At 35.4% G+C, this 15,574-nt stretch overlaps 2 protein-coding genes across 5 annotated transcripts; both read right to left on the bottom strand.

The window, feature by feature from the left end:
* Positions 1-542: 542 nt before the first annotated feature.
* Positions 543-4,366, bottom strand: s100a1 (S100 calcium binding protein A1). 2 transcript variants are annotated; one of them, XM_051864540.1, is made up of 3 exons: positions 4,179-4,366; positions 862-1,026; positions 543-768 (listed from the first exon to the last, which is right to left on the bottom strand). In XM_051864540.1, exons 2-3 carry the CDS (start codon positions 1,000-1,002, stop codon positions 619-621), a joined length of 291 nt encoding a protein of 96 aa, XP_051720500.1. In that variant the 5' UTR covers positions 1,003-1,026; positions 4,179-4,366; the 3' UTR covers positions 543-618. The 2 variants fall into 2 exon arrangements, with proteins under 2 accessions (XP_051720500.1, XP_051720499.1); XM_051864539.1 differs by lacking the exon at positions 4,179-4,366 and adding an exon at positions 1,866-2,019.
* On the bottom strand, positions 3,529-12,974 carry tlr18 (toll-like receptor 18). Of its 3 annotated transcripts, none has more exons than XM_051864528.1 (5): positions 12,808-12,972; positions 10,370-10,451; positions 8,708-9,674; positions 7,188-8,364; positions 4,442-4,884 (listed from the first exon to the last, which is right to left on the bottom strand). In XM_051864528.1, exons 3-5 carry the CDS (start codon positions 9,658-9,660, stop codon positions 4,456-4,458), a joined length of 2,559 nt encoding a protein of 852 aa, XP_051720488.1. In that variant the 5' UTR covers positions 9,661-9,674; positions 10,370-10,451; positions 12,808-12,972; the 3' UTR covers positions 4,442-4,455. The 3 variants fall into 3 exon arrangements, with proteins under 3 accessions (XP_051720487.1, XP_051720488.1, XP_051720489.1); XM_051864529.1 differs by lacking the exon at positions 10,370-10,451 and having other exon boundaries at positions 4,680-4,884; positions 7,188-7,338; positions 7,569-8,364; positions 12,808-12,974; XM_051864527.1 differs by lacking the exon at positions 10,370-10,451 and having other exon boundaries at positions 3,529-4,884; positions 12,808-12,970.
* Between the last annotated feature and the right edge of the window lie 2,600 nt (positions 12,975-15,574).

Here is a 15,574-nt window from a genome sequence, read left to right as displayed (position 1 = left end):
AGTGGAAATGTATTAATATAATTGCAAATAATAATTGTATAAATAATCCCATAATTCCAGAAGTTTCAGTAACTAAATATTCTTCAGGGTTTACGCTTTTGCACCAATTTACATGACTTTCCTAGCAATTTGTGATTACAGGATTTAAAATGATTTTTTTTTTTTACTTATCAATTTCTACCAAAATATTTAATAAAATGTTTGAGAATTTTAAATAACATTACATTTCCATTACCTCTTAGAATATTATTTCAATGACATACCAGGTCTAGAAATCACTTTCAAAATTCTCTCATTTATCTAGGTTTTCCTGGGAATCCTGCTGGTTCTTAAATAAGAATGACATTTGTAAAGGGAACAAATTAAAGAGGAAATATCAGTGTTAGTTTATATCTTGATTTTTATGCATTTTAGCTTATTTTAGTGCTCATTTTGTCTTACTGTAAGTGATTAAGTCATCTTGTGCCCCCTGGTTGAGAGCCACTGCTCTGAATAAAACATTGCATCTTCTACACAATTTTGCGTCCATACACATACACGTATTAGTCTGCATGTCACTAGTATTTATTTTTTGATAACACTTACAAAATGCAGCTGAAGAGAGTCATGGAAGATCATTTAATTCTTCATGCTCTCTACAAAGAACTCATTACATGCCACTGTGAGAGCAGCCACTAGCACAACAAACTCCTGAAAGTCCACCTCTCCATCCCGGTTCTCATCCAAATCAGACATGATCTTCTCCACAACCATGGGGTCTTTACTCGCCTACAACAAGACAGACACAGTCATTCACAATGTTCCTTCAACTATGTACGTCAGCCATAAATATTAATGCTAATTAATGTGGCTAAAACTTACTGCTAAAAAGTCACTGAGTTCTCCCTGAAGCAAGCTCTTGAGCTCAGATTTGCTTAGCTTGTACTTGTCTCCTTCCTTGGAAGAGTATGTGTGGAAGACTTTAATGAGGCCTTCCATTGCATTTTCCAGTTTCGAAACCATGTCGCAGTTGTTTTACAAAATACTCTGTAAAAATAAATACATTAAAAAAAAAAAAAATTGTTAGTGGACTCTGTTCATTTATTTAAATGCATCATCTCTATTCGTCCAATATGCAAATACACACAATTACAGTTTTGTGAAAATGCATAACCCTTTTCGATTCTTTAATAAATTTGCACAGACACCTGCTGACCCCAGGGGCCCCTTCACCCCCCTATAGGTACCCAGAGACTGGGGTTACACAGCCAGTGAGGGATCTAATATCTGTCAGCGAACAGGCCTTTTGGCACTGGCAGGCTGATGACCATCATGAAGGAGGGGGAAGACAGGTATGCATCAATTATTCAATTAGCCTTTTGTATGAACTAAGAGCTCTGAGAATGTTAATCCACCATTAGGGCATGTAGGCCTTATTTTTGATATTAGACAGCTATTAAGTTTAAAACAGAATGTCAATATTGACACTAGATAGTGCATTGTTTTAGATGGTCTTCAAATGAACTGTAACATTCCATCAGCAACACCATTAAAGTAAATTTAATTACAGCTGGTACAAGAACCACCTATATTGGTCACAGTAAACATCGTTTCACGACTATAAAGACGCAAAAACTGCCTTATTCGTAAAACATTGAGAGTTATTTATGTCAAGTAATAATTCTTAAATAAAATGCTCACATATACATTAACTTTTGACATCGTTAAATAACTATATTAATAAGTTTTTTTTTAATCCTTAAACGTCCCATTTTTCAAATTCATGCTTACAATTAATGGCGTATAGCCTACACAATATTTTCAGAAAGCTATTGTAATCAGCATAACATTTATAAGTCTATATAAAAACAGCGTTATTAACTTACCTTGACAAAAAAGAACTGGTAACTAGCGCTTGAAAAGATGTTACTAGTGCTCATTCATTAAATAGCGTCCATTCACCTGTGCGGGGGAATTAGCCAAGTAGGCGGAGCCTCTTCCATCCGCAGCCCCCACGTGTAATGATGTCACCACGCACGCTCGCGCAATCTAAGGTCTTCACATTAGGATGTGTGCATTTACATTATGTGGTTTCTCACGTTTATTTAATTAAATAAAATTGTAACTATATATGCAAAAATGTGACCTTTTTTTGTAGATTCACAATGGAGCACTGATACTTTTTTGTAAAATATAGTGCAATCCCAGTGCAATGCTTTTGAATGGTATCACTAATCAAGAAAAATATTAAATTAAAGGGTTAGTTCACCCATAAATGAAATTTCTGTCATTAATTACTCACCCTCATGTCATTCCAAACCCGCAAGACCTTTGTTAATCTTCGGAACACAAATTAAGATATTTTTGATGAAATCCAAGAGTTTTTTTTATCTCACATAAAAAGTAACAAAATTCAAGTAGTAGAGACATCGTTAAAATAGACATCGTGACTACAATTATTTCCTTCTCCCTGTCAGTCTCCTACGCAGTGCAGAGCTTCCATGTTTATGTCCGAACGCCGGCTCAGTATTGGCCGACGCCGTTCACGTGAGCAGCACGATGCATGCGTGTGATGCTTAAGCAGGAGCCGGCCATCACTGAGTCGACGTTCTGACGTAGAACACGAAAGCTCTGCACTGCGTTCACTGTGTAGGAGAATGACATGGAAGAGAAAAAAGTTATTTTTGTTTTTGTGCACAAAAAGTATTGTTGTCGCTTCATAACATTAATGTTGAACCACTGTAGTCACGTTGACTATTTTAACCATGTCTTTACTACTTCTCTGGACCTTGAATGTAGTAATTTTGTTGCTTTCTATGGGAAATAAAAAAAACTCTCGGATTTCTTCAAAAATATCTTAATTTGTATTCCGAAGGTCGTACGGGCTTGGAACGACATGAGGGTGAGTAATTAATGACAGAAATTGTATTTTTGGGTGAACTAACCCTTAAATTCACATTGATTTTGATGATTCCTGTTTTGTGAGGGAAGGCTCAATGCCCGTGTGCTGAACCTGGAAACAATGGCTCTCTTGAGGCCAACTAAGTCAAGTGTATTCTTGGCATCATTCTATCTCAGATCTTACTTGAGTACAAATAACTCACTTTATTTTCAGTCTACGGTTTAATACTGGTCAAATGACATCTGTGTCAGGCTAAAGGAATCTGATGTTGCACAATGTTATGAGGTGGATTGAGGAACAGTGTGTTCATGGCAGCCCAAGTTGGTATTTCCAATTAGTTTTTGTTTTGTTTTGTGTTTTTTTTTGGTTATGCTTATTTCAGATAATAAAGAATAAAGGAAAGTAGGGATGTAACAACTTACTCAACTCACGATTCACGATACTGGTTTCACGATTCGATTTTCCTCACGATTTTTTTTAACAAAATGAGATTTAAATGAGAAAGTGTCTTTTTATTATTTCTCAGACAAAATGCTACACATTTCTTTGTGAAAGTGAAATATCTTTATAACAAAAGTAAATTGAAATTTTAAAACAAATCCTAAATCAAATAAATAATACAAATAAAAGAAATCTCTTCATATGAATACATGAACAAGATGTTTATTTGCTCTATTACAGGCTGAACTATCTGTAGCCATTTAAAATTAGATGCAACCACTGCATTTTAATCACAATCCCAACAAAGATGCTGCATACATGCAGCATGAGCAGTTTTTAATTGAAATTAGATTGTGTTTTTTCTTCAATGTTAATTATACAATGTTCAGACTTTAGCTTTGTGAAATTATGCAACATAAAATTTCATAACAGCAGACGGAATCAATCAAGAACATCCGTTTCATCATCCTGACATCCCCATTATTTTTTTTCCCCCATCATTCCATGTACGGTAATCCAAAAAAGAAGGAATCACCTTTTTAATCACACATTCAGATACATTATGATGCAAAATACATGTATGTGACATGGGTGTAAGAAATAAAGACATTCAAGGTTCTGGCAAAGGGATGAAAATAGATGGATAAAAACTGAATATAGTCTGTATTTACAAATTAATTTAAATATTTTAAATCTTAAAACATGATTTAATTAAATAATACTGATATAAAATGTATACTTTCTGAGCCAAGAGTAACACAGTTTTAGTGAAATAATGACTTGTTTAGGTAGACAGATGAGTGAACAGTATTGCAGTTCATTACCTTAATTAAGATAAGTAGATATACTTACATACTAAAGTAAATAGAACTGTATTGATTGTCAGAGTAAGCTTGTGTGTTGTTGTGTATGCCACGGGCAACTAGGTCATTAAATCACTGTCTAGATCTATCTGGTTGTTTGTTTTGCTCATTGACTGAATCTATGAGTCAGAATCTTTTTCCAGTCCTTCTGCCACCAATGAGTCAAACAAACCGGTTTAAACAAAAGCTTGGCTGAACATCATTGCAGAACAGTCACTGTTACTATAATGCATGCCATATTCTGAATATAGGTAAACTTATTTAAGTCTTTCAAGCAATTTCTCTCAAAGTTTGTTGACATCTATTAGAAGGCTGATCGCTGACCTGGTGGTCATCTTCATCTGCAGAATTCTGGTTCTGCGGCAGCTCTATCAATGAAACGGACCTCACTGAAGACAGACGGCTACGCTGGCTGGTTGTGCGCTGTCTTATTACGTTTGGTTTGCCCAGAACACTCCTCAGCTGGATCCAGAAAAAGCTCTGTTCTGTGGGTTGCTGGGGCCACTCTAGGTAGGTTTTGGTACTGAGCATCTTTTTGAGCTTGCAGAATTTGCTGGGAAGAGAAGTGGGATCAATGGGCTCCTTCACGATCAGAATGACATCACTGAACGTCTTTCCAATGGCCCGCTGTTGGGCGAAGTAGAGCTCGTAGTTGCACCACACGCTGTTCACGAAGCTCCGCGATAACACGAAGATTACCTTGATGACGAGAAAACAAGTTAGGATGCTGTCTGTGTTGATCTAACAAATTTGACAGCTGTGGGAACTTAAAATGCTTCAGCACTTCAGATTTGTTTTTTTTTGTTTTTTAAAATAGATACAAGTTAATTTGTTAGAAAGTTAAAATAAGAAATAAAATCACATTGTGGAATATAAAGCCAAGAATATGAACAAAGCTGCAATTGCAAAAGATAAAGTTACACTGTGTGATATAAAGCAATATTGCAAAAATATAAAATATAGTTGAATATAGTGTGAAACACAACAGTTCACAAGTTTGGAGTTAGTATGATTTCTTTTTTTTTTTTTAAAGAAATTAATTTATTTTATTTTTATTTTATTCTTTATTTATATTTAATTTCTATTCATGATTTCCTCAAAAATATTAAGCAACAAAACTGTTTTTAATCATAAAAAAAAAAAAAAAAAAATTATGTGCACCAAATCAGCATATTAGAATTATTTCTGAAGGATCATGTGACACTGAAGATGGGAGTAATGGCTGCTGAAAATTATTTTAAAATATATTAAAATACAGCTATTTTAAATTATAATATTTCATAATATTTAATGTATTTTAAACAAACAAATGCAGACTTGGTGAGCATTAAAAAAGCTTTAAAAAAAAAATCTTAGCTTTTGAACGGTAGTGTATAATGTTGCAACGATTGTGAGATATGAAGTCGCAACTATGCAAAATAATGTTGCAAATTGTGAGATACTGTATTTCGCATACTGTATGTCCATATAACATTTACATATATTTTTTTACTCTGAGATGGAATAGGCTTCTATTATTTTAAGACTTTGATATTTACATACAAACTACACTTTTTGTAATAAAAGATACATAAGTCTTCTTTAAAAAAATTCTGGCTAATCCTTGTTATCCAAAGGGGCTTTCATTTCAATTAATTTCAGAATTGTTGACACTGTGTTTCTTTTCTAAAAAGGCATCTTCAAAGAACATACACCGTGTTCCAAATTATTATGCAAGTGACAAATCAGAAGAATTTCAGTACAATAAACATTCAGATTTTAGTTTTTCAAAGAAAGTGTTTTATTTCTCATATCTTTTAGATAACTGGTATCAATCTCAGACAGGTTTGTTGAGTAGTTTGCCAGGTCCACATTATTAAGCAAGTCACAGTTCTCATGCAATATAGGGAGGAAGCAAGATCTTTCTGAAGATGAAAAGCGTGAAATTGTGCAACGCCTTGTTGGAACATGGTGGCCATTCACCAACCATTCAGAAATCCATCTATCTGGACCATCCACTGCAACACAGCATTCGTCAGTAAATTTAACTCATTTTTTAAATAGTTGTATTTACTGACGAATGCTTTGTTGCAATGAATGGTCCAGATGGATGGATTTCTGAATGGTTGGTGAATGGCCACCACGTTCCAACAAGACTGCAACGTCAGCAAGGAGCGAGCAGCAGGTGATGATTTGGGCTGGAATTTTGGAAAGTGAGATTGAAGGTCCCTTTAGGGTCTATGAAGGTGTCAAAATGACTTCTGCAAGATATAGGGAGTTCATAAGTGACCATTTTATGCTATGGTATAAAAAGAAGGACTGTACCTTCTGATATAAAAGGATTTTCATGCAGGACAACCCATTATCCCATGCTGCAAAAAACACCACAGCAGTAAAACTGTTTGGAAATGTATTTCTACACCCACTGTAAACGTCTTTCTTTGTAAGCTTTGGTAAGGGTGGCTGAAATGCAGCTTTATACAAAATTGCCAGCCTGCATGGAGAGGTTCTTGAGATTCCAGAAGCTTCAAATACCTGTTTGCTGCTCAAAAGTGTCTTTTTAATACAATTCATTTGTTTGACAGAAACTTCCCTTAATAAGACTTTATCTGATCGGATTCTTCTGTGCTCAAATCTTTTAACAGTTTGATGATTATCTATTCAGTTTTCGCAAAATGCTAGTTGTTTCCATGCCTTTTGCAAGACGTTGTACAATTTCACGCTTTTCATCTTCAGAACGATCTTTCTTCCTCCCCATATTGCATGAGAACTGTGACTGGCTTAATAATGTGGAACAACATCTTTAAGTAGGGTTTCCATTTATCTAAGAATACCTGGCATACTACTCAACAAACCTATCTGAGATTGATACGAGTTATCTGAAAAGAAATGAGAAATAAAACAAACAAACACTTTCTCTGAAAAACTAAAACCTAAATGTTCATTGTACTAAAATCCTACTGATATGTCACTTGCATAATAATTTGGAACACAGTGTAAATGTGTGTGTGGACGTACAGTACCTTGCGACTATTTTCAATGTTCTCAATGATGTTGTCAATTATCCACTTCCCTGGAATGAAGTCTCTTTCATGGATGCAGAGGCGGTAAGGAGGCTTAGCATTCTCTAGACAAGGGAGCAGCTGGTCTCGGACCCAGTCTGCATCCAGGTGGCTGTAAGAAATGAAAGCATGAAAGGTGTAGTCCACAGTCTGACCTGACCCTTCTTTATGGGCTCTGTATTTGGCTCTGATGATCTGGTATGTGGCTTTAATGTACCATAGAACATTGAAAATGTAGCACAAAAGCGTGATAGCAAGAACAACAACCGCCGTTGTTGACACAGAGATGATGATAATGAGTGTAATATTACAGGCTAAATGACCAGGGAAGTATTGGGATACCATTGTGTTGAGCAGACGCTCAGGGTGGTAACACTTGTAGTTGTTCGGCCAGTCTGTGATGGTCACCTTCCTTTTGCTTGTGGTTTCTTGTATGAAAGTGTAGAGATCACAGATACAGTGGTAAGGGTTGTTGCCTGCGGTCAGGACACGTAGGCTAGGCATGTCCTTAAAAGACGTCATGCTAACAAGTCCAAATGAGTTTCCATCTAAAGCGAGTGTCCTCAAGTATGGATTCCTCCAGCCGGATGGGATGAATTTGATCTTGTTGCCGCTGAGGAGAAGCTCTGTCAGGTTGGATGCCTTATTAAAATAGTCCATGTCCAACTGGTCTAGGCTGCTGTATGAAAGATCGAGGAAGATTACAGAAGTGGGGAGGCACTTAAAACTGTCGCTCGTCAGACTATTATGATGAGCGATTACTTTGGTAATGGTCTGTCTCCAGTAACAGACACGCTTCCCCATATATTGCAGCTGGTTGTAACTCATATCAATTGTTGTCAGCTTGACAAAGTCCTCAGTCAGAGATGCCAAGTCACTGAGGCTGGTAAGTCGATTACGGCTGATGTTAAAGGTTTTGAGCTTGTGTAATGTGTTTCTAGTGTCACATAGTGGGTTATAAATATAACTGTCCCTCAGCTGGTTGTTAGAGATGTCCAGAAGCTCAACATTTTTCATCTCCGGCCACGAGTCGCACGGCACACTGTTGAAGTTTACATTCCGTACAATGAATTGGCGGACATGATTAAGCCAGGTAAAGCTCCAGTCGAAGCGCATTATATCTGGATTACTGATGTCCCTGTAAAACAAAATCACAAGAGAATAACATTTAAGATGAGAATTCTTTTAAGATATTTTTTATACAAATTTATAAGTTGGGAATAAGAATCGTAAAGAATTTAATGATTCCTGTTCCAATTCCTTAATGATTCTGATTTCTTAACAGGTCCATTAACAATCTTTATTGTACTTTTAAGGTAGGCTATAAATATTTGGAAAAAAGAAATGCAATAACATTGCCAAAAGATGAGATCATTTCAATAATAAATACAAATGGAAAAGGCAATTTTATTAAAACAAGTAACATTAAAATAATTCTTTGAGCATTTTTTTTTTAAAAAACAGGAGTTAGTATAACTTACGCGAGAACCAGTTGTTCCAAGGTCAAGTTTGTCACACTGGATCCCTGCGTTTTATTCAGTGAACGAGCAAAATCGATGAACAGCAGTTCCAGGGCTTTGATTGGACTGATTTCCACATTTAGCAGAGCCATCCTCATAATTTCCTCATTGAATTTACCTCGAAAGAATGTTAGGCGTTGAGTCTTTACAAACTGCAGGCCATAAAAAATATCCCGTTTACCAGTATAGTACTGAAATTCAAAAAGGTTTCGAAAACGTAGCACATCAAAAGTCTTGTTGGCTAGATCTTTCAATATCTTAGGAAGCACATCTGGTTCTTTGTCAATAGCTATATCGAACCACAAGTTTTTTGTGTTGAGGTTGCTGAAATATCCAGGTTCATAACTTTTAAAACCAGTACCAGTTTTAATAGCAAATTTGTTCAGTGAGATGTTCTTCAACACATAATTGTCACGGCTTCCTAATCTACTGACCAGGGGTCCACCAATGGACAGCACTTCCAACTTGGTGAAATTCAAAAAAGCAGCACCAAGAGATACTTGTGTGTACAAATTATTGGACATTTCTAAAACCTTCAAATTTGTGAGGAACTCAAGAGCTTTGAAGGGGATTTCGGTCATAGAGTTATTAAATAAGTTTAGATCCTCCAGCAGAAGGTTTCCATGAAAGGCATCATCCATAATCAGAGAGATGTTGTTGAAATTAAGCTTGAGGACTCGCAGATGATTAAGTTTGAAAAATTCTTGTTTGCGGATGACCTGTATGATATTGAAAGACAAGTCGAGCTCTTCCAAAGAGTCAGGCAGCGTTGTTATAGGCACATTGTCTAGCCATAGACCTTTACAGTCAGCTGCACGGCCATCAGATCTAATTGTACAGGAATGTTTGGCTTTAGTTGGCTTAATTTGCAGAACTGCTTGGAGGCTGAGAAGTAGAGCCAGCGAGAAAAGCATTATCACGGACTTTGCTGAAACAGATGATAGAGAAAAAAAATATTTCAGTTATTAAACCTCTCAGTTTCATCTTTCCAACTTTTGTGAGAATAGTAAGGATGTTTTGCTTAATAACTAACTAAATAAACGTTGTTTACTTGGAAGAAGAAGAAAAAAAATGAGTATAACTATAATCATATATGTAATACAGGGGTGGGGAACGTTGATCCTGGAGGGCCACTGTCCTGCAGAGTTTAGCTCCAACCCTAATTAAACACAACTGAAGCTAATCAAGGTCTTTAGGATTACTAAAGTTACAGGCAGGGTTGGAGCTAAACTCTGCAGGACAATGGCCCTCCATGATCAATGTTCCCCACCTCTGATGTAATATGGAAGCATGGTTGACAAAGAGGAAGTGAGAAAAGAGTTGTTGGCAGAACATCGCAAAGATAGAGTCAGTTTGCAGTTCTTGGAAAAATAAAATGATCTTATTTCAGTGCATTTCACCATACTTTTCTTTATAAAGCACAGCTTCTAATATTGAGTTTTGAAAATGTGGTCTTCAAAAATCAATCATATGTTGCTATGTGAAAAATATGAAAATGTCAAACATCCTGTTTAATACCACAATTATGCACTTTTACTTTAATTACATATATTTCTTTATGCTATAAAAATCACATTGCATACCACAAATTAAAAAAGAACTAAATTAAGAAGCACATATTACCTTTTACTTGAGAACTTGCAGTTTTTCAATGTCTGTGTTTATGGCAAAAGCATGGAATCCACAATAAACCCTCCAAGTTCATCTGCATGAGAGTGCAATGCTCATGCACAGTAATAAATAAATATACAAATTTTTACCATGTGACTTAATGCTCAAATCAATATTTTTGCCAAGGACAGAAACAGGAAATGATTTACCTAATGTAATGCTTTCCTGTAGAACAGAGCCATTATTGTCTTAAGTTCCTTGTTGAATTCCGTTAATGGATTCAATGTTTTACCAGCACTGCAAGATTTTGCTTTTTTTTTTCTTCACAAGTTAAAGCTAAATTTACAATTGGAGAGGTTTCCTGTCCATATACACTAGGTTCAACATAACGTATTGAGTACTGAATAAATAGATATTCTAAAAGATGAAAAGTTTTATTTTATGGTATTTTCTCAAGCCTGCACTGTCTATACAACGTTAACAGTGTAGGAGAATGACAGGGGAGAGAAGAAATTATTGAATAAAGTTGTTATTTTTGTTTTGTTTTTGTGCACAAAAAGTATTCTCGTCACTTCATAAAATTAAGGTTGAACCACTGTAGTCACATGGACTATTTTAACAATGTTTTTACTACTTTTCTGGACCTTGAATGTGGTACTTATGTTGCTTTCTATAGGGGATAAAAAAACGAAGACAAACAAAGATAAATGAAGGTCTTATGGGTTTGGAACGAACTGAGGATGAGTAATGACATAAGATTTCATTTTTGGGTGAACTAAACCTTTAATATTCAACAGTATTACTGATCTGCCTGCATTGACACCATTGTATGAGAACTGGACTGAGCTGGACAATGACATCACTGTTTTCTCCAGAGCTGCTGTATAGATAAATGAACTAAATTAATAACTAATGATTTTTACATCGGAAATGAATCAATGCTGAACTTAAGCTGGACAATGACACTATGTTATTCTAGAGCTCCTGTTATCACTGTAAAGCTGAATTAAAATAAGATACATTGTATAAAAAAACAAAAAAAACTCACTACATAAATAAAGGTGACTTGACTATGATGTTAGCGATGTTGTTGATGTTGACTATGACGTCATATTGTAATTCACATTTACAACTTCTATGAATTCTATTGAGAAAACATGAGAAAAGGGTGAATAAAGACTGAGAGTCAATGTTCAGAAATGATTAATTATTATTATGGTTTGAACTGCTGTATACAGTAGCTGTTTTGCGGCATGTTTTTTTGTCAAACTAAAAAAAAATATTTTAATTATTAAAAATGGCATTTTATATGAAAAAGTTAATTTTATTTTATTGTCAAAATATTTTAGTTTGTCTTGTAGGCCTATATATTTTTATTAGAACAGATCATGTCAAAATGGTCAGGTTACAACGTGCCCCACCTATGGGGCATGTTGTCACATTTCACTTTCTTTCTTTTGGGGGTAATTAAGAAAAAATTACACACTGAAACAAAACCACATAATTGTACTAGCCATGTGTGAAATTAATGTGGGGGGAAGTTACTCTGAACCCCAAGTGGATTTACACACACTGAGAAAGTCAAAAAGTGTTAGATTGTGCCCTGCTTTCTGCTATATTTTACCAGACGTGGGTTTACTTTATCTAAACTCCAGTTTCAATAGTATCTCAGAATGGCAAACTAGATACTTCAAGAATATCAGGGTAAGCATGTTTCAATTTACACAGTTTGATATAAAAGTAATAATTAAACATTTGTCTATATGTGAATACATGTCATTACACATTTTTTAGTAAAACGGTATTATACTTACAGTAATACGACACCTATAAAACTTCTAAAACCTAAAGCATGTTAAAATTCATTAAATTCCCTATTTTTCCATTTGGCCTACTACTCGGCTATTGTACTCAAGCAAACACAAATAAAGTTTGGTTTGGGGAAAAAAGCACACCTGAGGGGCGCAAGACCAAGAACAAATATGTTTATGTGTATAAAGCTTTATCCTTCAGCAGTCAACAAGTATTTGGAGATGTCAAGCTGGCAAAAATTCGCTATTTACTGCTTTGTTTGGTAGGTCATATATCGCACTGACACTAGAATAAATATTGTGGCAATAAAAACGAGCAGAAGGGAGAAAATCGACGAGGAGGGTGAAAACAATGTTTATACTGTTGCTTCCGTTAGTACACGAGTCACTCTTCACTAAGATTTGATTAATTACAAACATATGCACGTCAACTACAAACACAGGAGGGGTTTATAGACTTTTAACGTTACATACAGACTATAATGGTTTCTAAATCGGTAGCTAATTTTGCAATTGTCAGATATATCGCGATTTTCATCATTCTGTTTTCATGCTGTATGAATAATTCTTGTGAAAAACAAAAAAAAACATGTACAGCATTGTGTGCTCTTTTCAATTTAAAGAAAAATAACAGCTTACCTCAGAAGTTCCCGCAGTGGACACGGAATATATATTAGTGTCTTCAGAGGAAGATCAAGCACATCCTATAAACTTTTACTGAGTGCCTCGTTGTACAACGCAAGTGTACTGCGGTGATGAACCGCCCAGTTAGGCAGTGACCCCTAACTGCAGAACACTCGAGATCCAGGGGGCGGAGTCGGGTAGGTTTAGGGCAGTGGTGTAGTCTATGTGATACGCAGGTATACGCCGTATACCCACTAGGAAAGGTCAAGGATTTCCGTATACCCACTTAAAAAAGCGCGAGGATACGTAACCATCCAATAAATCACAATATGATTTGTGGTTTGTTGCTTTTGACATGAAACAAAGTCTCGTATTTCTCAAAGGCTCAAGTTTCATATTTTGCCCATTTTAATTAGGAATAAAAAAACATAAATACCGTTTTGGCGCTCTTTAATCTATGGCAGAGACAGATCGCTGTAGCCTCAGTTCAAGAGAAGCGGCAGCCTGACGCGCACGTGAACTGATCCTCTCTTCCGCTTTAATACCAGTTACAGCGCGAAATAAACATGAATAAACTTCTCAAGGTATGATAAAAGATACAGTACAACTTAACGAAATCCTTATCATGTCTCGTATAATCGCTTAATCAGTGTTTCAGCCGCGGAAAGACGTTAATAACAGCTTGTAAACAATGTCACTTAACGTCACATTTACCTCAGAACAAACATATTCAGTGACCATAAATTCGTTCAGCTTGAAAAATGAACTCTTGAGAGGAGCATTTAGCTAAATATATACACCATATTACCTGTTAATTAAATTTTTTAATGTTCTTCAATAGCCTATAAATCACAGTATACTCACTACAAAAAACTATACTACACCACTGGTTTAGGGATATGTAAAGTGGGAGAATTTGGATCTCGTGTTCTGCAGTGAGGACTATATCAGTTAGGGGCCGTTCACATGTAGCGTCTAAAACGCTTGGAAAACGCCGCCCGCGCCGCTTTCTCTTGTTTTCAAAAGAATTCGGGAGAGTGTCTGCCGTTGCTAAGCAATCATGAGCCGCGTTCTCCATGAAGAAGAAGAAGTTTCAGCAAAGGATAAATGGATTTCCAGCCCTGGCATTCACTCTACTACTAGATATATTTGGGAATGAATTGAATCCGATTGCAGATCTGTTAACATTTACTCTAAATATTGTAATCTGATTCAAATATCCGTTTATGTGCGCTTTATATACATTACGATTAAAACTTTTGCGCACGCGCTCTGCGTGTGACGTCATATCAATCACACTTGCGGAGACGACCATGGACGTTACTCACATTTTTAGAGTAAAACCATGTTTTGGAATATAGGCCTATATATTTCATATAAAATTTAAAAATAATAAAACTTTTTTTAAAAAAATATTTAAAAATAATAAACTTTTATAACTTTTTTTTTTTAATTTTTCACTTTTTAACTGTTTTCACTTCAGCAATAATCTGCCAAGTGTCTTCATTAAAAAGAGACCAAATTTAAGATTTACAACAGTTTAAGTTGTAAATTAAATTTTCAGGTCTATGCTCAAAAAGTGATTAACAGTAATAAATGGATCATAACTATTCCATAAATATAATTTAATACCATAAAATCCGATACAAATATTAAATAAAAAACATTATCGAACTAAAATATAGTACATTAATTTTATTGAAATAATAATAAAAAAATTAAAAAAACCACACCACACAAGCAGCACCAGAGGGTTAATGGTTAAAGTGCCCCTATTATGGATTTTTGAAAATTACCTTTCATGTAGTGTGTAACATAGCTCTAAGTGAATGAAAACAAAGTTTTAAATCTGAAAGTGCACCGTATATAAAGTTATTGTCTCTCAAAAGTAAGAGTTGAGTCAATTAAAAGAGTCGTTTGTAAAACGAATCCCAAGCCGTTTCGTTGTGACGTCACAACGAAACATTAGCATATTGCCCGCCCACTTATTGTGCGTGCAGACGCCAGGGAAAATTCATTTTTTTCAACAATACCACAGCAGTACAATCTTTTGTTGTGTTCCCATAATTTTACTGATGACTGCTTCACAATCCTTGGGGAGTTTAATGCAGGATACACAAAATGCTTGGTCTTAAAATATGGATCAATGCCCAGCTTGCTCCTCTGAATCTCAACCTATAAGTATGATTAATAATATTTTCTAGCAATTGTTCAAAATTTGTAGTTTTGTATGTTATGTTGTGTAACGTACACCCTAGTCTGTCTCCTGCTAACCGGCTAACTCACATTTCTGTAGTTCTGCTATTCAGATGTGGGTCCAATATTGTCTAAAAATGTGTCAATTAATGCAGCTTGTCTGTCTTTTCACTTGGAGTAATGATCAAGGATGGAGCACCACTTTTGTTTACAAAGTCTAATGCATTATCAGCTATTCACGTTTGTGCTCGGCTAACGTGGGAGTTTACAACATAGTTGTGGGCTCGGTTCGCTTACATAACTGTAAAACAAACTGTTATTTTCCTTTGCATTTTTATTATTACAGTAGAGTGGAGCTCTATCTATATTGTAATAGGATGTTAAGATGCTAGTCTGTGCTAACTAGTTGAAGTATTCTCTCTGTGAACAGTAAACAAACAATGATATAGCCGTTTTCTTTGTTAATAGCGTAGGAACCTTTTTCCTTGTCGAAGCAGAGATTGGGATATCTTTCAAGCAGAAGTTACTCTTTATTGAGAAACGCGCTGTGCGTCGCTCTAGTCATCCAAGTCTAACTAAGGCAGCG

Source organism: Ctenopharyngodon idella, chromosome 16, assembly GCF_019924925.1.
Source record: "Ctenopharyngodon idella isolate HZGC_01 chromosome 16, HZGC01, whole genome shotgun sequence".
NCBI classification, from domain to species: Eukaryota; Metazoa; Chordata; class Actinopteri; order Cypriniformes; family Xenocyprididae; genus Ctenopharyngodon; species Ctenopharyngodon idella.
Note: the sequence above shows the minus strand (reverse complement) of the source record. Positions and strands in the feature narration are given on the sequence as shown.

What these genes read in the sequence shown, in the direction of transcription:
- s100a1 (XM_051864540.1), bottom strand. Translation starts at nt 1,002, where the DNA reads ATGGTTTCGAAACTGGAAAATGCAATGGAAGGCCTCATTAAAGTCTTC. An exon ending in AACTCAGTGACTTTTTAGCA is followed by an intron (nt 769 to 861) that starts GTAAGTTTTAGC and finishes GTCTTGTTGTAG; the next exon opens with GCGAGTAAAGACCCCATGGT.
- tlr18 (XM_051864528.1), bottom strand. Translation starts at nt 9,660, where the DNA reads ATGCTTTTCTCGCTGGCTCTACTTCTCAGCCTCCAAGCAGTTCTGCAA. An exon ending in TTGGAACAACTGGTTCTCGC is followed by an intron (nt 8,365 to 8,707) that starts GTAAGTTATACT and finishes TTTGTTTTACAG; the next exon opens with GGACATCAGTAATCCAGATA. An exon ending in ACATTGAAAATAGTCGCAAG is followed by an intron (nt 4,885 to 7,187) that starts GTACTGTACGTC and finishes CTCGTCATCAAG; the next exon opens with GTAATCTTCGTGTTATCGCG.